The sequence below is a fragment of the Trachypithecus francoisi genome, unplaced genomic scaffold, assembly GCF_009764315.1.
Source record: "Trachypithecus francoisi isolate TF-2019V2 unplaced genomic scaffold, Tfra_2.0 Lachesis_group0, whole genome shotgun sequence".
In the NCBI taxonomy this organism is placed as follows: Eukaryota; Metazoa; Chordata; class Mammalia; order Primates; family Cercopithecidae; genus Trachypithecus; species Trachypithecus francoisi.
Genome location: NW_022681453.1, coordinates 156,024,563 through 156,049,674, shown reverse-complemented (window position 1 = coordinate 156,049,674; position 25,112 = coordinate 156,024,563). Strand labels below are relative to the sequence as shown.

The 25,112-nt window shown below is 44.3% G+C and overlaps 1 protein-coding gene across 4 annotated transcripts in view; it reads right to left on the bottom strand.

Annotated features, from left to right (window-relative positions):
• The window catches only part of DZIP1L (DAZ interacting zinc finger protein 1 like), a 57,521-nt gene that overhangs the window by 10,055 nt on the left and 22,354 nt on the right, over nt 1-25,112 (bottom strand). For all 4 annotated transcript variants that reach the window (XM_033212547.1, XM_033212549.1, XM_033212548.1 and 1 more), the window contains 7 exons: nt 19,900-20,061; nt 15,896-16,024; nt 14,495-14,557; nt 13,112-13,252; nt 10,733-10,763; nt 9,578-9,631; nt 6,026-6,159 (listed from right to left, as the gene is read on the bottom strand). In XM_033212547.1, coding sequence (XP_033068438.1) covers nt 6,026-6,159; nt 9,578-9,631; nt 10,733-10,763; nt 13,112-13,252; nt 14,495-14,557; nt 15,896-16,024; nt 19,900-20,061 — 714 coding nt within the window. The remainder of the gene's footprint in view (nt 1-6,025; nt 6,160-9,577; nt 9,632-10,732; nt 10,764-13,111; nt 13,253-14,494; nt 14,558-15,895; nt 16,025-19,899; nt 20,062-25,112) is intronic.

Below are 25,112 nucleotides of genomic sequence, written 5' to 3'. Positions count from 1 at the left end.
GCACAGCAGGATAATGCAAAGGACTGCATCACAATTCTAACCACATCATAGCATAAGGGACTTCGTTGGAACATGCTTTTCTACATCTGACTGAATCCTAGGATAAGAGACCATGGCTTGCTCATTTTTGTACCCCCAATTACCATTATTATGCCAAACACACTGTCCATGGCTAACAATGTTTAAAAAACTAAACTGCTGTAAACACAATTCAGGTACCCTTTCAAGACCTACTGGAAGTTGCTCAAGCTTTTGACATCCACCCAGAGCCCATGGGAGGGTCTAGGGAGGCATCTGAATCCAAGATGAGGATTCATGCAAGGTTAGAAAGGAACGTCTTAATCAAGTCTAAATATAGGGCCAAAGTTAGAGTAGTCAGTAGTTGAAAACAATCAAAGCAGCGAGCATTCTTCCTAAAATAATCCTAGTTGTCTATTCTCTTTTTTTCTTTTTTTTTTTTTGAGACAGAGTCTTGCCCAGGCTGGAGTGCAGTGGCGCGATCTCGGCTCACTGCAAGCTCCACCTCCCAGGTTTACGCCATTCTACTGCCTCAGCCTCCCGAGTAGCTGGGACTACAGGCGCCGCCACCACACCCAGCTAGTTTTGTTTTTTTTTTTTTTTGTATTTTAGTAGAGATGGGATTTCACCATGTTAGCCAGGATGGTCTCGATCTCCTGACCTTGTGATCTGCCCATCTTGGCCTCCCAAAGTGCTGGGATTACAGGTGTGAGCCACCGCGCCCGGTCTATTTTATTTTTTTCTAACTTACTCTACACAAATAGTATTTCCAATAGTGTAGTGCTTGGCTAATTTAATAACAGGTGTGTTTTTATTTAATAATAGATTTCACTGGTGCTTCTAACAATAACATACATGTTCTGGTTAAGCACAATGGCATTCAAATACTAGTTGGAGAGAGAATCCATAGACCCTTTAAAAGAACTGGATCACTGCTGCAGACTCCCTGAGATGCCGAAGACCTGTGAGTCTGCTGGCTTTCTCAATGGGGAGGCTCATGATCTGGGGCAAGTTCCCAGCCCTGGTCACCAGCTGCCTGGAAATAGACTCGGTCCTGTTAGTGGGGCACAGTGCGAGTGAGACCGGACTTTAGGACGGCAGGCTACGTGGAAGCGGGCCGAGACCTGTGACTGCCGGCTTTCCCCCACTTCCCTGGCGACCTGTATGACTCAGCAGAGGCAGCCATAACCACCCTGGGAATATAACTCCACTGGAATGGGAACCACACCCTCATCCCCCACAGCAGCTGCAGCAAGCCCCACCCAAGGAGAGGCTGAGCTCAGACATGTCTATTCCTGGCCCCACTTGGTGGTCTTCCTCTACCCGCCCTGGTAGCTGAAGACAAAGGTCATAATCTCTTAGGAGCTATATGGCCACGCCCACCACCTAGAAACCTGAATACTTAATCAGGTGTCCCTAGGGCAAGTAGGCAAGTATGTGTCCTCCCTATAGGACCACAGCTTGAAAGCACCACCTCCTAGCTGGAGGCCAGCTAACACAAAACCAGTGCACTAAACAAAAACAAAACAAAAAGAGAAAAACACAAAGACCCTCAAGAGTCCACTTCACTCCCCTACGACCTCCACCACAGCAGGCGCTGAAATAATATCCACGGCTGCAAGACCTGAAGATGGATCACATCACAGGACTCTTTGCAGGCACTCCCCAGTACCAGCCTGTAACTCTACTGGGTGGCTAGACCCAGAAGATCAAAAACAATCGCTAGAGTTCAGCTCTCAGGAAGCCCCATTCCTAGGGGAAGGGGGAGAACACCACATCAAGGGAGCACCCCATGGGACAAAAGAATCTGAACAGCAGCCCTTGAATCCCAGATCTTCCCTCTAACAGAGTCTACCCAAATGAGAAGGAACCAGAAAAACAATTCTGGTAACATGACAACACAAGGTTCTTTAACACCCCCAAAAATCATACCAGCTCACTAGCAATGGATCCAAACCAACACAAATCTCTGAACTGCCAGAAAAAGAATTCAGAAGGTCAATTATTAAGCTAATCAAGGAGGCACCAAAGAAAGGTGAAGCCCACCTTAAAGAAATCAAAAATATGATACAAGACATGAAAGGAAAATTTTTTAGTGAAATAGATAGCATACATAAAAAGCTATCACAACTTCTGGAAATCAAAAACACACTTAGAGAAAAGCAAAATACACTGAAAAGTCTCAGCAATAGAATCAAACAAGCAGAAGAAAGAACTTCAGAGCTCAAAGACAAGGCTTTCGAATTAACACAATCCATCAAACACAAAAAAGAATTTAAAAAAAATGAACAAAGTCTCCAAGAACTTTGGGACTGTGTTAAACATCCAAAACTAAGAATAACTGTTATTCCCAAGGAAGAAGAGAAATCTAAAAGCTTGAAAATGGAAATCATCTTTGAGGGAATAATCAAGGAAAACTTTCCCAGCCTTGCTACAGACCTAGGCATCCAAAATACAAGAAGCTCAAAGAACATTTGAGAAATTCATCACAGAAAGATCATCACCTAAGCACACAGTCAACAGGTTATCTAAAGTCAAGATGAAGGAAAGAATCCTAAGAGCTGTGAGGCAAAAGCACCAGGTAACCTATAAAGGAAAACCTATCAGACTAACAGCAGATTTCTCAGCAGAAACCCTACAAGCTAGAAGGGATTGGGGTCCTGTTCTTTAGCCTCCTTAAACAAAACAATTATCAGTCAAGAATTTTATATCCAGTGAAACTAAGCTTCATAAATGAAAGAAAGACAGTGTTTTCCAGACAAACAAATGCTGAGAGAATCTGCCACTACCAAGCCAGCACTACAAGAACTGCTAAAAGGAGCTCTAAATCTTGAAACAAGTCCTTGAAATCTACCAAAAGAGAACCTCCTTAAAGCATAAATCTCACAGGACCTATACAACAATAACACATAAAAAAAAAAAAAGGCAAGGTATTCAGGCAACAAATAGCACAGTGAATAGAATAGTACCTCACATCTCAATACTAACATTGAATGTAAATCGCCTAAATACTCCACTTAAAAGATACAGAATGGCAGAATGGATACGAATTCACCAACCAAGTTTCTGCTGTCTTCAGAAGACTCACCTAAACTCACACTGGGACTCACATAAACTTAAGGTAAAGGGGCAGAAAAAAACATTCCATGCAAATGGATACCGAAAGCGAGCAGGAGTAGCTATTCTTATAGCAGACAAAACAAACTTTAAAGCAACAGCAGTTAAAAAAAAAACAGGGACGTTATATAATGATAAAAGGACTAGTCCAACAGGAAAATATCACAATTCTAAATATACATGCACCTAACACTGGAGCTTCCAAATTTACAGTACAATTACTACAAGACCTAAGAAATGAGATCGACAGCAACACAATAATAGTGGGGGATTTTAAGACTGAACTGACAGCATTAGACAGGTTATCAAGACAGAAAGTCAATAAAGAAACAATGGACTTAAACTATAATCTACAACAAATAGACTTAACAGATATTACAGAACATTCTACCCAACATGAATAGAATATACATTCTATTCATCAGCACACGGAACATTCTCCAAGACAGACCAGATGACAGGCCACAAAACAAGTCTCAGTAAATTTAAGAAAATTGAAACTATATCAAGTACTCTTTCAGATCACAGTGGAATAAAATTGGAAATCAACTCCAAAAGAAACTTTCAAAACCATGCAAATACATGGAAATTAAATAACTGGTTCCTGAATAATCGTTGGGTCAACAATGAAATCAAGATGGAAAATTAAAAGTTATTTGACTGAACAATAACAGTGACACAACCTATCAAAACCTCTGGGATACAGCAAGAGCAGTGCTAAGAGAAAAGTTCATAGCATTAAATGCTTACACCAAAAAGTCTGTGGCCGGGCGCAGTGGCTCACGCATGTATTCCCAGCACTTTGGGACACTGAGGCGGGTGGATCAGGAGTTCGAGACCATCCTGGCCAATATGGTGAAACCCCGTCTCTACTAAAAATACAAAAAAAATTTAGCTGGGCGTGGTGGCGCATGCTCATAATCCCAGCTACTCAGGAGGCTAAGGCAGGAAAATCCCTTGAACCAGGGAGTCAGAGGTTGCAGTGAGCCGAGATTATGCCACTGCTCTCCAGCCTGGTGACAGAGCGAGATTCCGTCTCAAAAAAAAAAAAAAAAAAGACTGAAAGAGTACAAACACATAATCTAAGGTCACACCTCACGGAACTGGAGAAACAAGAATAATCCAAACCCAAGGAGACAATGGATCAGGACGAGTGGCTGAGGAATGGGCCCAGAAGCCTTGGGTAGCAGCACTGGAGGTCCTAAGGACTGCAGACTATCCTTAAATGAGGAGGGAGCTTCCCAGAGTGGGGATAGTCAGCATCACTAATTACCAGGAAAATGCAAATCAAAACCACAATGTGATACCACCTCACTCCTACAAGAATAGCCATAATCAAAATATCAAAAATTAGTAGATGTTGACATGGATGTGGTGAAAAGGGAACACTTTTACACTGTTAGTGGGAATGTAAACTAGTACAACCACTATGGAAAACAGTGTGGAAATTCCTTAAAGAACTAAAAGTAGATCTACCATTTGATCCAGCAATCCCACTACTGTGTATCTACCCAGAGGAAAAGAAGTCATTACATGAAAAAGATACTTGCACATGCGTGTTTATGGCAGCACAATTTGCAGTTGCAAAAATGTGGAAGCAGCCTAAATATACAATCAATGAGTGGATAAAGAAACTGTGATATATATACATACCATGGAATACTACCCAGCCCTAAAAAGGAACGAAATAATGGCATTTGCCGCAACCTGGATGGAACTGGAGACTATTATTCTAAGTGAAGTAACTCAGGAATGGAAAACCAAACATCATGTGTTCTCACTCACATGTGGGAGCTAAGCTATAAGGACATAAAGGCGTAAGAATGGTACATTGGAATTTGGGGAAAAGAGCACGGGTTGGCGAGGGATAAAAGACTACACACTGGGTACAGTGTATACTGTTCAGGTGATGGGTGCACCAAAATCTCAGAAATCACCACTTAAGAACTTATTCATGTAACCAAACAACACCTGTACCCCCAAAACCCATTGAAATTTTAAAAAAAATTAAATTTCAGATATTTTATCTCAAAATAAAATATACATACATGTATATACATACATATATGTAACTGCTAAAAAACTATAGGAAAATACGTTGTTATTTCTCAAAAAAAAAACCCGGCCGGGCGCGGTGGCTCAAGCCTGTAATCCCAGCACTTTGGGAGGCCGAGACGGGCGGATCACAAGGTCAGGAGACCGAGACCATCCTGGCTAACACGGTGAAACCCCGTCTCTACTAAAAATACAAAAAATAGCCGGGCGAGGTGGCAGCGCCTGTAGTCCCAGCTACTCGGGAGGCTGAGGCAGGAGAATGGCGTGAACCCGGGAGGCGGAGCTTGCAGTGAGCTGAGATCCAGCCACTGCACTCCAGCCCGGCCTAGAGCGAGACTCCGTCTCAAAAAAAAAAAAAAAAAAAAAACCCACAAATAATTGGTGCCAGACATAGCTTTCAATGACGCCTACACACAGCCACCTGCTGAGTGGACACAGCCACATACACCACAGATGATGGGCTTGGAGATGGATACTTACCCAAGGGGGGACCTGTCCATAGGCCAGATTGAGCCAATTAAATTCCCTCTAGCAAAAAAATTAGAGACACAGAGGGAAGTAACCAATGAGTGGAGAACACTGAGCAGTCAGGACTCAGGGTAGCATCACCAGTCAAATAGGGCCAGTCTTGAGAAGCTGCTGGAGAAACAGAGGAAAGATACCATACTGCCACTGTGAAGTGAGAAAGGCATGCGGATGCCAAAGGAGCCCGGGCTGCCACAAGTGAGATGAATGAGCTCACAATGCAAAGAACAAGCAATCATTTGTCTGTTTGAGAGCACTTAGTGTCTAAATCGTAGGTATCAGCCCTTAAAACGGTGGCCCTGAAACTCACCTTCCTTATCCCCATGCTTTCAAGCTTCTCTTCCAGGATGTCCTCCAGGATTGGTCTGAAGTGCTTCAGCAAGGTGGGGTTATGCCTCAGAGCTGCCAGCACCTTCTGCTGTTCATCCTGGGAGTCGTCCATCTCTGTAGCATGAGACAATCACCCAGATCAGCCTGGGCACCTGAGTTCTCCGTTCCTAGAGCCCCACTGCACCTGCCAAGCCCACACACTGCCAGGGATCCTGGTCTCTAGCCTGTGAGCCCAGGGCCACTGACCCCTCCTGAGTGTCCATCCTTGGGTCAGAAGCTGGGATGTTTCTGCTCCTGGGTACCGCTGCCTTGGACTCTCCACACATCTTTACATTTCTTATCCCCCGCCAGTCTGGATCTCCAAGACCTGGGCTCAGTCAATCTTACCACAGGTTAACTCAGAACTTGGAGCTTGCACTTGAGCCCCTAAAGCAGCTTGTTCTCTGGGCTCCCTTCTGATCTCTGATTCCAGGCCCCACTGCTGGGGGTTTCAGCCTAATCCTAGCCCCACCTGATACCCTCATCTCATTTCCATGCCAGGCTCAATTCTGGTCCAGGTGATAAACTGGTGGACAAGATAGACAGACTGCTGCTCCCTCAAGTTTACTCTCTAGGCTGGGGATTCTCCCTCTAACTTTGGCATATGTCAGAATCACCTGAGCATGGGTTAAAAATTAATAGTCCCGGCTGGGCGTGGTGGCTCACACCTGTAATCCTAGCACTTTGGGAGGCCAAGGCGGGCGGATCACGAGGTCAGGAGATTGAGACCATCCTGGCTAACACAGTGAAACCCCATTTCTACTAAAAAATACAAAAAATAAGCCGGGCGTGGTGGCGGGCGCCTGTAGTCCCAGCTCCTCGGGAGGCTGAGGCAGAAGAATGGCGTGAACCCGGAAGGTGGAGCTTGCAGTGAGCCGAGATCACGCCACTGCACTCCAGCCTGGGTGACAAAGCGAGACTCCATCTCAAAAAAATTAAAATAAAATAATAGTCCCTCACCTCACCCTCCAATGAGTCTGATTCCATAAGTCTGGGGGAGGCCCCTATAATCTGCATTTTAACATATTGAGATGATTCTTATGGAGGTAAGCCACAGACCACACTTTAAGAAATATTGATCTGAGGCTAGCAAAATAAGCAATTACAATTAAACGTGGTTAAGTGCTACAAAGGAGCAGTCCAAGGTGAGTCAGGGAAGGCATCCAACAGTGTTCTTCAGGTTCCAGGTGGGGGCCTCTGTGGTAAGAGCGGGACCAAGCCCTTTGACTCACTCAGTAGACATTAACTGAACAAGTAGCATGAGTGTAATCTGGCTAAGGCTAGATGCTAAGGACAGCGAAGCCCATCTCTCATCCCCAAGGACCTCACTCACAATCAAGGGTGGTGAATTTCACCGCGGGCTGCCTGTTGGAATCACCCCAGGCTGATTCCATCAGAATTTCTCAAGGTGGACCCAACACTTGAAATTTGTATTTTAAATTCTCTAGATATTCTAATAAACAGCAAAGCCTGAGAAACAATGATTCTAGGACAATGGTCCTTAACTGTGAGCCAAAGCATCAGCATTACCTGTAACTTGTGAGATGCAGATTCTCAGCTCCTACTCCAAACCTACTGAATCAAAAATTCTACAGCTGGAACCCAGAAATCTGGGTTATAACAATCCCTCCCCTACCACCCACTCACCCCCGACCCTGCGTGGTTCTGCTCAATCAAGTTTGCACCAGGACATGAGCCTCAACCTTGTCTTCACATTGGAATCACCTGGGGAGCTTTAAATGCTACTGATGCCTGGAGCCCAACCACTCCATGTTCTGCTTTAGGTAATGTGGGGGTGTAGCGTGGTCCTCTAGACAGTTCAAGCTTCCTGGGTGATTCTTAATGTTTAGCCAGTTGTAGACAGCCACTGGTCTCACGGTGGTTCTCAAACTTGAGCAAGAATCAGAATGCCCTGGAGAATGTGTGAAAACAGACTGCTGGGTCCTGCCCCAAGTTTCTGCTTCAGTTTGTCTGGGATGGGCCCTGAGAATTACAACTCTGCATTTCTAACAAATTCCCAAGTGATGCTGTTGCCTGCTGGTCTGGGATGGGAAGAGGTAGACAAACAATCTGATAAGCAAGTAAAACCTCCACTGTAACAGCAGGAGCACAGCCATGGGATCCCCTGACTCATCGATCTCAGCCTCCTCCTCTCTACAACCCTGCATCCACTGTTTGAAGATGTGATTCCTCCTACCTGAGGACCTTGTGTCACTCAACAGGTACTTTCCTCAAAAGTGATATGCAATTCTAATTTTTACAACTATATCCCAAGGTTAAATGCACTGGGAGGGTAGGGGGAGGCAGTAGAGGACTAACTGGTTAAATAAATTTTAGTTCGTCCATCTAAGGGAAGACTGCAAAGCCCTGAAAAAGTAATGAAGCAGTTCTCTTTAAAGGGATATGAAACCATTTCCCAAGTAAGTTGTTAACAATACAACTGACTGCAGAACAATGTGTACAGTGCATTCCCATCTGGGAAAAGGGAGAAGAACGGGTACACACATGTGCTTATATTTGCACATAATCCCATGTAGCATGAAACGATACATGAGAAACTATTAACAGTGAAACTTCTGGAGAGGAAACTGGATAGCTAGGCAGAAGGGAGGCCTGCTTCTCACTGCATAACCTTTTATACCATCCCTTTTTTTTTTCCCCCAAAGATTACCATCTCGGAAATAAAGAAAAACATTACATTAAAAAATAAAATACCCCATGATGAGCTCTTTGATGGCACAATTAACACTTGTCTGGGTGTGTCTGTTGGGGAACTTTGAAATTATCATATTGCTGCCTTACTCAAACGAACGGGCCCTGGTCAGTAGCTTTTCCAGTCAGCACTCACTCACCTGTCCTGAGAGCTTCCTCTCCCTGACTATCCTAAGAGCTCCTTGCAGTCTGGGAGCATCTCTCTTTTTCTCACTTTTCTTTTGCATCCCTTGGCTACATCTGGTTAAGAGGTCTGCGAATCAGAGTCAGTCACCGAATAGGGTGAATAAAAACAGCAGGTACCCAGTGCTCTGAAAAGGGAGCCGAGGTGGATTCCTACGCATTAGTTAGGCCCTGTGGGACCTGTCTGCAGCACACTCACAACGTAGAACAAAACAGCAAATGCCGTTTTAAGACAACTCAGTGAGTTCTCTTCCACTGCTCTGCATAGTCACAGGTGAGAGTCAGTGGGGCAGGCTGTGAATCAGAAGTCCCTCCAAAACCTCACTCAGCTACCTTCTAGCTTTGTGACTCTGGACAAGCTAACGACCCTCTCTGGGCCCGGGCTTCCCCATCACTAAACCAGCAGATTGTAAGTTAGTGCCTGCGTGTCACATACCTGGCACACAGAAGGTGTTAAGAAATATTATTTCATGTCCTTAGTTCCCTCCACTCCAGCTTTGGATGTCCAGATACAGTTAAGTAGAGAGAAACTAAACAAGAAGGAGGGCAACAAATCTGTTTCTGCACTGGACACCCAGAAAAGAAAGTAAGGTCCCACCTTCCTCTGGAGAGTCCTCCTTTGCGTCTGCAGCCTTTGGCACCTCATGGGTCCCTGAAGAGAGGAGGAACGGTTAGCGGCGCCGGTGCCCTGGACCCCATCCCAGACTAGGAGAAAAGTACAGCTGAGTATGAGCCAGAAAGAGAAAACCCTCCAGTCAGTTCATCTTGACTGTAGAAAGGCGGGATGAAGCAGACACTGGGGGCAGAAAAATCAGAGTCCACACACTAGCTCTGCCCCTCACTATCTGTGAAAGAGGCAAGTCCTCGAACCCCTCTAAACCTCGGTTTCCTTATCTAGAAAATGAGGATAATAATATTGACACCACATTCAATAGTGAGCCAATGTAATGAGATGATGAATCTGAAGTGGCTGGGGAAGGGTGTGGCACATGGCTGTTATTAATGGCTCTGTTCTGGCTCCATCCCTAAAGAAGTTCAGGGCCACAGGGGTCGGGCCTCTCTGAACTGGCTGCATGGCTGGGAAAGAGATGGGAGGAAGGCAAGGGATAGGAGGAAATGTGAATTTGCAATAAAAGGCAGAAGTGTAGCTAAAGCCATAGGACAGGGAAGCTGGGGGTGGAGGATGAAGGGCCAAGCTTCACAAGGGGCTTTCCAAGGTCCTCTAAACAGGAGCAGTCCCCTGTGGGTTTCCATCTACCTTTAGATGCCAGCACCTGCACCCCATTACACACAGACACACGCATCCCCACACCAGAGCACCCAAGAGGAGGAGACTGTATATGCCAAACAGGACACATTCACATAGGGTTGGGGTCAACTTGCTGAACATTGGGAACAAGGTAAAGGTTGCTGGCAACGCTGAATCCTAATTTTCCTCATTCGCTGCAGGCATGGTGAATTAGAAAAGCCTTCTCATGAACCCCCACTCTACTCATAACCACCCTCCTCCTCCCCACTGCCTCCATCCCTCTACAGACAGGAGCAAACCAGGCAAGAAGTCCTGCCAGCTGCATGGAAAGCCTTTAGCACAAATGCAGCTGCAGGCTGTGCGTCCCAGAAGCCTGACACTACATGTCCACAGGCGGCTGTCACCCATCCACCACCCGTGAATTGATTGGGGGAGAGGGAAAAGGAGGGACAAAAGCCAGAGACAACAGTCAAGACTGCTACACACTGCCCTGTGTAGACTTACCTTCCACATTCCTGAGGGACAAGGACTGGATCTGCAAAGAGGTGGAATAGAGCGTGTTACAACCAGCAGAGAACGTTGTGAGAACTCTGCTTCGAGCAGTGTGTCTGCCTAGCACAGTGAGGAAGGGATGGTTACTGATTCCATGCCTCCCATTGGCAACTGGAAGGAGCGCAGATGCACCACCCCAGTCCCCTGACACATCTCTGGGGTCTGTGTGTGAAGGGGATGGCAGCATGCTCCATTTTCCAAGGTGGGGGGGGCAAGAATGTCCCCTCTTCAAAGAAGAATTAAGGCTCGAGGGCAGGAACCCCATAGAAACAGAGTGGGACAGGCACACAGTTGTTCCTATTGATATAATTCATGGGAAACAGCCAGGGCAAGGGAGAGGCTCCCTCCCACAGTGTGGGCATCTGAGCAGAGCACTCCCTGGGAGGAAGGAGTCAGACATGATCCTGGACAGGAGGCCAGATGTAGACATCCACTGAACTGTCTGCTCAGCCCCCCTGCTCCAAGAAGTTCCTCTTCCTTCCTCCTTCATGGCTGCAGGCAGGACAGCCACAGGTGAACAATAAGACTTCATACCACAGCCGGACCCAACGTCCAGGTTTGGGCAGAGAGCTCTGGACTGGTAATGAATGAAATCAAGAGCGGCTGGCAGCCAACTGTTTGTGGTTTTCTTGGTTTGTATATTTGTTTTACCACATGAAACAGATAAGAAGCAGATGCTGATCTTCAGGGTAAAAGGAAAAAATAAAGCAGTTACAGAGAAAGTAAGAGAGACACACAGAAGAGGAAAACTGACGACCACATTCATGTCTCTGGTTTCAGTTTACTCCCAGACTCAGCTGCTCCCTGCCGTGAGCTCTGTGAGATGCTCTATCTACCCTTATGACAAACTCCCTTTTCTGCTTAAGCTTGGGTTGCTTTTTATCACCTGCGGTGGCACATACTGACTTATGACTCGTCCAGTGTCCATTCCCCACTGCTGTCTCCTTTGCCTACCTCTGCTCCAAACTGCAAAACTAGCTATTTACTTTCCCAGCCTGCTTTGCAGCTGTAGTTTCCCATGTGACACAGCTTTAACCAATAATATAGATAAGCACAAGTCTTGGGAAGGGACCATGTCATCAACTTCTTCTGCCAAATATGGTTGTATGGTTGGGGTTACAGTAGTCTGCTTGCAACTATGAAAGTGAAGCAGGAAACAAAAGTCATCACACTGAAGATGGTAAAAAGAAAAAAACAGTCTGGATTCACAATGGCATACTTCTGCTGCTAACCAAGCCCAGCAACTGTCACCTCTCTTGCTGTGACAATAAAAATAAGCTCCTATTAGCCTATTCTGTTATCTTTAGCCAATAGGCTCCTAACTGAATCATTTGCAAACAAGAGTTCTGAGTAACATACGGGACATTACAGCCAGCAGGGAACACTGTGGAAACTCTGCCATGGTTTCCTCCTTAGGACACCTCCAGACTAGAGTTCAGTGCAGAGCTGAGTGTTTTGGGGGGGGAAACTGAAAAGTAGCAAGAAAGTGGGGTAGTTATGTCACCTGGGTGAAATGTGGCTGGGTGTGTGGGAAAGCACAAATAGCAAGGGGTGCAGGAACAAGAGGCCAGGACTAGGCAGTAACAGTGGGTGCTCAGCCCAGGGAAGTTGTGTGGAGCCTGGTCCATGAGGTGGGTGGCAGCAGAGGAAGATACAGATTTTCCACAGACCTGGGGCTCAGGCGGGAGCGCTCAGCCTGGACTGGGCAGATAATTGTCAGCAACAGGTAAAGAGTCACAGGAGCCAGCTTTAGGAGAAAGGTGCTAAGTGAGTGCCTTTTCATCACACTGCCTTCTCGCTCACCTCATCAGACTGTTCCTTTATGAAAAAGGTACTGGTTAAGGAATTCTGCCTGAGAACACTGTGTAAAAAACACAAGCTTTGCATTCTTCCTGCCTGGACAGGGTTAAATCTCATCACTTACAGAGTGCCCCATGAGGACTTGAGCGAGGCACTTCCCTTCTCCAGTGTATTCCACCATCTGTCAAATGAAGATGGGGAGAAGGGGATGCCTACCTTGAAGGACAGTAGTGAGGCTTAAATGAGGTAATAAACAAAGTATCAGTGAGGTACTGAGCATTTTATATGGTCTCTGCTGTTAGAGTGGCCCCATCTGCCAGCAGCCCCTAAGGAGACGGCACATTTTCAGCCTGGAAGGAGGCAACTACAGCCTTATGATTTTGTGCCCTTCATGCCAGAGGACTTTTCTCTCTCCTTAAGGAGCCTGAGTGGTAAGACTAGCACTGATAAGCCCAGAAGAATCCAAGGAGATCCTCACAGGAAAGAGGCCCAGGGACACCAAGTCTTGGTTGAAAGGGGGGACAGACCTACCATCTCCTCCTGGGAGGCAATGATCCTAGCTTGCTCCTGCAGCTGGGCACAGAGGGCGCTGATCTGGTGCTGGGACTGGGCAGCTGCCTTCTTCTGATCCTGAGACAGGGAGGCCTGGAGCCTCTGGTTCTCCTTCTGTAGCTGGCAGGCACAAGATGGCTGGTCAATCAAATGTCTGCAGGGACATCTGAGTGCCCAGTGTCTGCAGGCCCAGAACCTGTAGGCAAGTGCTGGGCAAGCACGGTAAAGGATTTTGAGACCTGGACAGGCTTTCTAACAAGACTACCTTCAAGTCTGGGGACATTTTTGTGCTGTGCCTGAGAAGAAGTAAGAATGGAAGGCATGCGTTTAAGACTAGGAGAAAGAGGGCTGTCTGTCAGGTGTAGCCACCCATTGAGGAACAGTCAGATAAATTAAAACCATTTGAAAATCATCAAATGGATGTTCTTAGGTGAAAACAAGAAGTGAAGAAAACAAGTTAACATGCTACTTCTGATGTAACAGCGGAAATAAAGTGAAAATATTTATTAATATTTGCATAAAGAAACTTCAGAAGAATACAAAAGAAAGCCATAAAAGTCACCTGAGCAGTAGGTGTTGGGGACAGGTAGATGGGAACAGGTGGGAGTGAGACTCTACTCAGCGTAACTTAATATATTTCTCCTGTTTTTGGAACAAATGTGAATGTATTTCCCATTTGGAAATGCTTCAGATAAAATAAAACCATCACATGTGAGTGATCGTGCTTCCCTACACCGCAGTGAGGAGCGTCTACCATGGACCAGACTGATCTAAGCCTTTTCATCTTCTGAGCTTTCTGCCGGCAGAACCTGGGGCTCTTATGAACCAGCTTCCTCCTCAACTTGCCTCCTGCTCAGGGCATTTTTACAGAAGCTGTTTGCTCTGCCCTGAGGCCCATCGCTCCCTGTTCACTGTTCTCAGTATCCAAGTCCTTCCCTTCGGACTGCCGCAGAACTATCACAGAGGCCCACGGCTGCCTGGTTCTCTCCTAGGGTGGGGGAATTTCAAAGAAGAGCCAAAATGTGAAACGACCAGGCGATTCATCTGAGGCTCATGGCACAACCCTCCCTGGAGGGCCTATAGGGGTCACTGCAAAGAAGACCACAGAACAAAGGATGTGTTTGATTCAGAGGAGAAGGCCTGGAGGGCCCTGTTCCTGGACAGGGAAGCTGCTGACTGGACAGTTCACCCCTTCTGTGTACTGAGGGGACAGTTGCCAGGAGCAAAATCTGCAGCAAATTATCTGCCAACCAGTTCCAGGTGAGATAGGGGAGATGGTGGGTGAGGGGACGTGGAGAATGCTGAATTCTGAGAGGAGGTCATGGGAAACCAAGCTCCCCGAGATCACCCAACAAAAGCTACCTCTTTCTTCTCAGCCACGTGCTCTTCATGCAGTTCCTTCATTTTTCTTTTCCACTCCGTTTTCTGAAAAAGATTATCAAATGGACCCTTGCAGGTATTAAAACATGTTATAAAGCTACAGGAAGTTAAAAGTACTGGCTCATGGGTAGGCAGACAGAGTAGTAGAACAGAATAGAAAATCCAGACAAAGATGGAAATAAATGGAAACAGTATGAGGAGAGGGAGATGGATTATTGACTAATGGTGTTGGAACAAATAGCTAGCTACCTGAAAAAAAAATAGGAGGTTGGATCCTTATTACACATCTTAAACCAAAATATACTGTAGGTGGGTCAAAGATTTAACACAAAAAATAAGGCCATAAAAGTACTAAAAGAAAACACAGGAATGCTGTCTTTTTAAATCTCAGAATGGGGAAGGCCATAAAGAAAATATGAGTAATTGGATAATTTTGACTACATAAACATTAATGTATTGTTTTATGGCCAAACCATAATAAACAAAATTGAAGGACCAACAGAATACTGGGGAAAATAACCACAAGTGGAACAACAAAGGGCTGAGTTAATTTCCATACATTATACAAACTCATTAATTGATAGGGGAAACATCAATAATAGAAAAGTAGACAAAGAATGTGAGCAGAGTTCTCGGGAAAAGAATGGCCTCTTTATAATGTGAAACCTGTCAAACATCAATCGGCAGAAACACCTTGTTAGATTGTTAGACTTTACATTTTTTCTCAAGATTCTCGGACAGCAGAAAGAGAAGCACAACATGATTTAACACCTGTACCAACTACCCTTCTTTGCCATGGAATTATCAGTGACACAGACCATTTTATAACTAGACCGCAGTAAAATTCATCCAGGGGTGGCCAGAGCCACCTCCTACCAGCCTGTGAGAGCAGACTGCACAAGTCTTTCTGGCTCCATTCAGTGACCTCACATTGATAGCAGGAAATCGGCCATGGTGGGAGTATTTACACCATGGAAATTGGCAAATGTTACAAATTAAAGTTCTTTAGTTCCAGAGAGCTGTTTGCTAAACAACTACCATCACAACACTGGATGCATCCCAAATATCTTCAAACCCAAGAGACTGTCACACTTTCTAAGAGTTGTTTCCAACTAGGTTAGAATTAGAATGGGGCAAAGGTGTCAAATAAGAGACAGAGTTTTATGTATTTTTTAAAAGATCTTAGGCAAATCTGACATTGCACACACACCACCAGTCTCACCTGAGAACCCTATTCTATGCTTTCATGTACTGGCAGAAGGTCTGAAAATACAGAACTTTGATGTCCTTCAACTTCTCTACATTCATAAGTGAGAGAATATATTGGAAGAGAAGATGGCTCTTGGCTTCCTCTGGGAAGAAAGGCATGGAGCATCAGCTCACCTGAATTTCTGTCTTCTCTCTCAGGGCCTGAAGCTCCCGTGCCTGCCGGAGCCACTCCTCTGACTCCTCATCTCGCAGTGATCCCAGGTTGGACTCCATCACACTGTGGGACTGCAGTGCCCGCAGTTTCTGAAAAGGCCAGGGCACAGTTTTATTCAGATGAAGATCTCATCTTGATGTTGTCTTTTATACCCAGAACAGTGTCAGAGGGGCACGCCTTACCCAACTCATCCTCCCAACTCATCCTCACTAGATACCTACACGCCTACAAATATTCACACAAATCAGCATTCCCCTGCACAAAGGCTCTCCTGAGGGCTCAGCCCTTGCGTAGAAAAAGCAATTCCATGGAAGAACAAATTAAAGAGTGTAGTTTCCATTTCACTTAAATTCTGCTATACCCAATATCCTGAGCTCTCCTGACTGCTGCCCCATTTCTTCCGCAGTCTGGAATAAGCTGATGAGAATGAGACTCTTAGAGCCTGTGGGAGGGTCTCAGGCACCCCAGGCCACTCCTTGAGGACTCCTGCCTCTCTCCCTACAAAACATCCTGGCTGTCTCCAGAAAGGGCTTTGCATAGCTTGGAGTAAAGTCATCAATACCTGGTGATTCCCGGGCTAGTAGTGTGTGTGACCTGAAGGAAAAGGTACAGAAAATTGGATCAAAGAGAGGATGCCTTTCCACCCACCTATGATTATTTCTTATAATATATGACTGGTGTAGCAACAAAAGCAACGTATTTCCATCTGTATGACTGTATAAAACTCATAAGCCCTATTAAGGCTTTAAGAAAGTAACCGCAAGTGCCTAAGTTTAACTTGGCATCATTCTTGCTAACACTTCTCAACTATTGCTAAGCAATACTGGTTCCAAAGGTTAACAATTTCTAAACTCCTTGAATATTATCAAAGGGTCAAATGCTTGATCAGATGTATGCACAACTCCCGGGTTCTGATGTGTCACTCCTGGTTTCCATATGCTGCTTATGATACACCACAGAGCGGACTTTCTTGGCATTACAAACTTTCATGATATTTTCATTTAGCTAGACACTCCTTTGGCATCTCAGTTTACCCCAGGTCTAATCTAAAGTTCTCTCTTTAGTCAGGTGACATAGTTAAAGTAAGCTCTCAGACTTCTGTATCAAGGAAAAAGTTTTGAGGAAAAAAATATTTTCAAAATATATATAGTTTTCATTGGCCTTCCTCACATCAGGGAGAATCGTTTTTTGCATTTTGAAAATGGATGTCTTATAGTGTTTTATTTAACCATCATTCTAAATGGAATCTTGCTTGTTTTTACCCTTAAAAATTTTTTTAAATAAATTAACAAAATGACTACCCAACTACACTGAGAATTTGGTATCCAGTTTGATTCCTATACTTTAATAAAAGTAAAAAAATAAAATATTGAAAGGAGACAGGGGTAAGACACACAAACACACAAACACAATATAAATAATCCTATAGGGGAAAGTTTTTTAAAAAAGAATAAGATGGGCCGAGCACAGTGACTCAAGCCTGTAATCCCAGCACATTGGGAGGCTGGGATGGGCAGATTACTTGAGCCCAGGAGGTCAGCCTGGGTAACATGGCAAAACCCCATCTCTACAAAAAATATGAAAATTAGCTGGGTGTGGTGGCACATGCCTGTAGTCACAGCTACTCAGGAGGCTGAAGGAGGATCACTTGAGCCTGGGAGGTCAAGGCTGCAGTGAGCCGTGACTGTGTCACTGCACTTGAGCCTGGGCAACAGGGTGAGAACCTGTCTTAAAGAAAAAAAAAAAAAAGATAGGACGTTCCAGTTTAGGAGAATGTGATCCAAGTTAAAAAGGATATCATGGATGATAAGGATTATGTCCTCATTCACCAAAACTCATAATTTTCTGACCAAAAGTAACCCTTTGACCCTTGAAGAGGCAGTTTCTGAACAACAACTTGAAACTCCTATCAATACCTATCTATCAAACGTCTAGTCAGCTAGCACTGTGTCAGGGAGGTGTGGGGGTCAGGAGATGTTTGCATGCGCTTGGGAAGGATGGATGTGGAGCTGTATATTAGGAGCATGAGGTCAATAGTGGAGCAGCATCTTCTCTTCCACAATTATCCCTGGCCCAGCTGGGCAGCATTTTGGATGGAAGGGCTTGTGTCATTTTAGGGAGCCGCCACCCCCACCCCAGTGCACACAGAGTTCTCATTTCAACCCCTCCACTTTCCACCTTCGGCTTTCCATCTCAGACAGGGATGATGGAGCACCCAAGACTCCAGGCGTATGACAATTTCCTTTTGAAAAAAAATTTGCCTAGGTGTTTCTTTAGGTAAAACATGGAATGATTGTTTAAAAAGCTATTAGACGGTTCATTTTCAAAAACAAGATTCTCCTTGATCTAGGAGGACCAATGAGAGATAAATACATTTAAAAAATATTTTTCCTTAAAACTTTTTCCTTGATACAGTTTTAGTCATACAGGTTTATATGGGAAGATATGGTCAAGGGATAACTTTTTTTTTTTTTGAGATGGAGTCTCACTCTGTCACCCAGGCTGGGGCGCAGTGGTGTGATCTCAGTTCACTGCAACCTCCACCTCCTGGGTTCAAGTTATTCTCCTACCTCAGCCTCCCAAGCAGCACCCGCCACCACACCCAGCTAATTTTTGAATTTTTAGTACAGACGGGGTTTCGCCATGTTGGCCATGCTGAACCACCCACCTTGGCCTCCCAAAGTGCTGGGATTACAGGCGTGAGCCACTGAGCCCAGCCCAGGGATAACTTTAATAAGGTTTTCCTGCATAAACTTGATGGTATATCTAGTAGAAGAACAGGACCTTTGGAAATTAAAGAGCTAGGTTCAAATCCCAGCTCCATCTCTTCCTAGCTAAGTGACCTTGGGCAAGTTATATGGCCTCAATTTCTTCACCTATAAAGAAAGAATGATAGCTGGGCACAGTGGCTCACGCCTGTAATCACAGCACTTTGGGAAGCTGAGGTGGGCAGATCATTTGAGGTCAAAAGTTCCAGACAAGCCTGGTCAACATGGTGAAACCCCGTCTCTTCAAAAAATACAAAAATTAGCCAGGCACGGTGGCACACGCCTGTAATCCCGGATACTCCGGAGGCTGAGGCACGAGAATCGCTTGAACCCAGGAGATGGAGGTTGCGGTGAGCCAACACCACGCCACTGCACTTCAGCCTGGGCGACAAAATGAGAGAGTGAGAGCAAGAAAGGAAGGTCGGTGGAGGGAGGGAGGGAGGGAGGAAGAGAGGAAGAGAGGAAGGAAGGAAGGAAGGAAGGAAGGAAGGAAGGAAGGAAGGAAGGAAGGAAGGAGAGAAAGAAAATAGCTTTAAAAAAAAGTACTAAACTAGTGATACACCTATTTTGAGAATGTTATGGTTGACTGCTATGAAGATGAAAAGTTAGTGTATATAAAGTATACTGCATGGGGGCTGGAAAATAGTAAATACAGTCAGTAAATGGTAGGTATTATGTCTGACCTCTGAAGACCACAACACAGTGTCTGGCATGTAACCAGGATTCAGGGAATATTTGTTGGGAGAAAAATGCATTCATTTAAATTTTACCCCATTTCTTGTCCAGTGATGAAAGCTCTTTGCAAAAATAAGAGTAATACCTAGAGATATTACTATATACCAGATATACTACTGATATATTACTATATGCTAGATAATGTTACATACTGTATATGTACTAATTTAACCCTCTCTCAGCAGCCTATCTTACAGTCATAAAACTGAGGCATGAGGAGGTTAACTAAGTCATTCAAGGTCTCACAGCCAGTATGTGACACAGCAGTGATTCAACCCCAAGGCCTCTGATACCTGGGCCTCTAATATCAGGCCTCTGATAACCGGCTTCTGAAAACTGGCCTCACAGTGTTTTAGTTTCCAATAGCAGATGAAATAAAACTAGTACAAACAAAGATATAAATTTTGAGAATAAGCAGATTTCCAATAAAAGAACTTTGAAAAGCCATTTATGTTGGGTACCTCTTCTAGTGTAGAGTTCTGGTTGGCAACATTTTTAAATTCATCCCAAAATAATTTTTTTAGTTTGTCTATTTCCCCATAAAGTTTGGTCCACTCTTGTTCTTTCCATTTATCGAATTCTTTCTTAGCTTCTACTTCCCTCTGATGAATGATCTCTGCTTCCTACAAAGAAGAGCAAGAATAATATGATGATTAATTCCACAATACAGCAAATATTTACTAAGGACCTGCTTAGGCTTCCTTGTCTATGTAAGTCACTATGGAGACCCAAAGAACATTCATCCCACAGTTCCTGTTGTTTGGACTTGGGAGGACCAGTCTAAGCCAGTCTTACCTGAACTGTAAAGTCTCTTGAGTATAGGGACTTGTTTCTTTTTCCCTATGCAGGCATACCTCTGAGATATTACAGGTTCAGTTCCAGACCACCACAATAAAGAGAATATCACAATAAAGCAAGTATTGGAATAAAGCAAGTATCACAATAAAACAAGTGTGTCATATAAATAATTTTGCTCCCCAGTGTATATAAAAGTTGCATTTATGCTAGACTGTAACCTATTAAGTGTTCCATAGGATTATGTATAAAAAAAGTACATAACTTTATTTAAAAATATTGTATTGCTTAAAAACAAAGATAAATAGCTAGGACCTAATTAAACTAAAGAGCTTTTGCATGGCAAAAGGAACAGTAAGCAGGGTAAACAGACAACCCACAGAGTGGAAGAAAATCTTCATAATCTATGCATCTGACAAAGGACTAATATCCAGAATCTATAACAAACTCAAACAAATCAGTAAGAAAAAAACAAACAATCCCATCAAAAAGTGGGCTAAGGATACGAATAGACAATTCTCAAAAGAAGATATACAAATGGCCAACAAGCATATGAAAAAATGCTCAACATCACTAATGATAGGGGAAATGCAAATCAAAACCACAATGCGATACCACCTCACTCTTGCAAGAAGGGCCATAATCAAACAATCAAAAAACAGTAGATGTTGGCGTGGATGCGGTGATCAGGGAACACTTCTACGCTGCTGGTGGGAATGTAAACTAGTACAGCCACTATGGAAAACAGTTTGGAGATTCCTTAAAGAATTAAAACTAGGGCTGGAATTAAAAGAATTCCTTAAATTAAAACTAGGCAGTGGCTCACACCTGTAATCCCTGCACTTTGGAAGGCCGAGGCAGGCAGATGGAGACCATCCTGTCTAACACAGTGAAACCCTGTCTCTACTCAAAATTCAAAAACTGAGCCAGGCGTGGTGGCATGCACCTGTAGTTCCAGCTACTCAGGAGGCTGAGGCAGGAGAATCACTTGAACCCGGGAGGTGGAGGTTGCAGTGGGCTGAGGTCGCACTATTGTACTCCAGCCTGGGTGACAGAGCGAGATTCTGTCTCAAATAAATAAATAAATAAATAATTAATTAATTAAAACTAGATCCAGCAATCCCACTACTGGGTATCTATCCAGAGGAAAAGAAGTCATTATTCAAAAAAGATACTTGCACACACATGTTTATGGTACCATAATCCACAATTGCAAAATCGTGGAATCAAACCAAATGCTCATCAATCAATGAGCAGATAAAGAAACTGTGAGATATATATATATCTCACAGTTATATATATATATGAAGGAATACTACTTAGCCATAAAAAAGAATGAATTAACAACATTTGCAGTGACCTGGATCAGATTGGAGACTATTATTTTAAGTGAAGTAACTCAGGAATGGAAAACCAAACATGTATGTTTTCACTGATATGTAGGAGCTAAGCTATGAGGACACAAAGGCATAAGAATGATACAATGGACTTTGGGGACTTGGGAGAAAGAATGGGTGGGGGGGCAAGGGGTAAAAGACAACAAATATGGTTTTGCAGTGTATACCGTTCAGTGATGGGTGCACCAAAATCTCACAAGTCACCATTAAAGAACTTACTCATGTAAACAAATGCTACCTGTACCCCAATAACTTATGGAAAACTAAAAAATAGTAATAAAATTTTTAAAAAATGCTTTATTGCTAAAAAATGCTAACGATCATCTGATCCTTTAGTAAGTCACAATCTTTTTGCCGGTGCTGGGTCGTGCCTTGAGGTTGATGGCTGCTGACTGATCAGGGTTGGATGCTGTGGCAATTTCTTAAAATAAGACAACAGGCCAGGCATAGTGGCTCACGCCCGTAACCCCAACACTTTAGGAGGCCAAGGTGGGTGGATCACTTAAAGTCAAGAGTTCAAGACCAACCTGTCCAATATGGCAAAACCCCCGTCTCTACTAAAAATACAAAAAATTAGCCAGGTGTGGCAGCATGTGCCTGGAATCTGTTACTCCCGAGGCTGAGGCAGGAGAATCACTTGAACCTAGGAGGCGGAGGTTGCAGTGAGCCAAGATCATGCCACTGCACTCCAGCCTGGGCAAAAGAGCAAGACTGTCAAAAAAAAAAAAAGATACCAGTGAAGTTTCCCACATGGACAGACTCCTCCTTTCATGAAAGATCTCTCTGTAGCATGAGATGCTCTTTGGTAGCATTTGACACACAGTAGAATTTCTTTCAAAATCAGAGTCAATTCTCTTAAACTTTACTGCTGCTTTCTCAACTAAGTTTGTGTAATATTTTAAGTCCTTTCTTATCATTTCAACAATGTTCACAGCATCTTCAGCAGTAGTAGAGTCCATCTCAAGAAATTCCTGGCCGGGCGTGGTGGCTCAAGCCTGTAATCCCAGCACTTTGGGAGGCCGAGACGGGTGGATCACGAGGTCAGGAGATCGAGACCATCCTGCCTAACACGGTGAAACCCCGTCTCTACTAAAAAATACAAAAAACTAGCCAGGTGAGGTGGCGGGCGCCTGTAGTCCCAGCTGCTCGGGAGGCTGAGGCAGGAGAGTGGCGTGAACCTGGGAGGCGGAGCTTGCAGTGAGCTGAGATCCGGCCACTGCACTCCAGTCTGGGCGACAGAGCGAGACTCTGTCTCAAAAAAAAAAAAAAAAAGAAAGAAAGAAATTCCTTTATTTGCTCATCCATAAAAAGCAACTCCTCAACCATTAGTTTTATCATGAGGTTGCAGCAATTCAGTGCCATCTTCAGGCTCCACTTCTAAGTCTATTTCTCTTGCTATTTCCACCACATCTGCAGTGGCTTCCTCCACTGAAGTCTTGAATCCCTTAAAGTCATCCAAGATGGCGGGAATCTATTTCATCCAAACTCCAACCTCCTCCAAAGAATCACACATTTTCTTAATGGCATCCAGAATGGCAAATCCTTTCCAAAAGGTTTTCTTTTTTCTTTTCTTTTTTTTTTTTTTTGAGACGGAGTCTGGCTCTGTCGCCCAGGCTGGAGTGCAGTGGCCGGATCTCAGCTCACTGCAAGCTCCGCCTCCCGGGTTCAGGCCATTCTCCTGCCTCAGCCTCCTGAGTAGCTGGGACTACAGGCGCCGGCCACCGCGCCCGGCTAATTTTTTGTATTTTTAGTAGAGACGGGGTTTCACTGTGGTCTCGATCTCCTGACCTTGTGATCTGCCCGCCTCCGCCTCCCAAAGTGCTGGGATTACAGGCATGAGCCACTGCGCCCGGCCCTAAAAGGTTTTCAATTTACTTTGCTCAGATCCATCAGAGGAATCACTATCTAGACAGCTATAACCTTATAAAATGTATTTCTTTTTTTTTTTTTTTGAGGCGGAGTCTCGCTCTGTCGCCCAGACTGGAGTGCAGTGGCGCAATCTCGGCTCACTGCAAGCTCCGCCTCCCAGGTTCACGCCATTCTCCTGCCTCAGCCTCCCAAGTAGCTGGGACTACAGGCGCCCGCCACCTCACCCGGCTAGTTTTTTTTTGTATTTTTAGTAGAGACGGGGTTTCACCATGTTAGCCAGGATGGTCTCGATCTCCTGACCTCGTGATCCGCCCGTCTCGGCCTCCCAAAGTGCTGGGATTACAGGCTTGAGCCACCGCGCCCGGCCATAAAATGTATTTCTTAAATAATAAAACTTGGAAGTCAAAATTACTCCTTGATCATGGGCTACAGAATGGATATCGTGTTAACAGGCTTGAACACAAATCTCCTTGTACATCTCCACCAGAGCTCTTAGGTGACCAGGAACATTGTCAATGAGCAGTAATTATTTTGAAAAGAATCTTTTTTTAGCAGTAGATCATAACAGTGGGCTTAAAATATTCAGTAAACCATCCTATAAACAGCTGTGCTGTCATCTGGACTTTCTTGTTCCATTTTTGGAGCACAGGTAGAGTAGAGCTAGCATAATTCTTAAGGGTCCTAGAATTTTCACAGTGGCAAATGAGCATTGGCTTCAACTTAAAGTCACCAGCTGTATTAGACCCTAACAAGAGAATCATGCTGTTCTTTGAAATTGTGAAGCCAGGCATTGTCTTATCTCTAGCTATAAAAATTCTAGATGGCTTCTTCCTATAGAAGGTTGTTTTTTCTACACTGAAAATCTGTTTAGTACAGTCATCTTCATCAATGATCTTAGCTAGATCTTCAAGATAACTTGCTGCAGCTTCTACATTAGCACTTGCTGCTTCACATTGCACTTTCATTGTTATGGAGATGGCTTCTTTCCTTAAACCTATGAACCAACCTCTTTTAGCTTCCAACTTTTCTTCTGCAGCTTCTTCACTCTCAGCCTTCATAGAAGTGAAGAGAGTTAGGTCCTTGCTCTGGATTAAGCTTTGGCTTAAGGGAATTTTGTGGCTGGTCTGATCTTTTATCCAGACCACTAAAACTTTCTCCATCTCAGTAATAAGGCTGTTTCACTTTCTTATCATTTGTGTGGTCAGTGGAGTAGTGCTTTAAATTTCCTTCACATTTCCCTTGTATTCACAACTTGGCTGTTTGGCACAAGAGGCCTGCCTCTCAGCCCATCTCAGCTTTCGACATGCCTTTGTCACTAAACTTAATCATTCCTACTTTTTGATTTAAAGTGAGAGATGCTTAAGTTTGCCATCTTATATGGACAGTTTGTGGCACCCCAAAACAATTACAACAGTAACATCAAAGATCACTGATCACAGATCACCATAACAGATATAATAATAATGAAAAAGTTTGAAATATTGTGAGAATTACCAAAATGTGATACATAGACATGAAGTGAGGACAAGCTGTTGGAAAATGATGCTGATAAACTTGCTCAACACAGGGTTGGCACAAACCTTCAATGTGCAAACAATACAATGTCTGTGAAA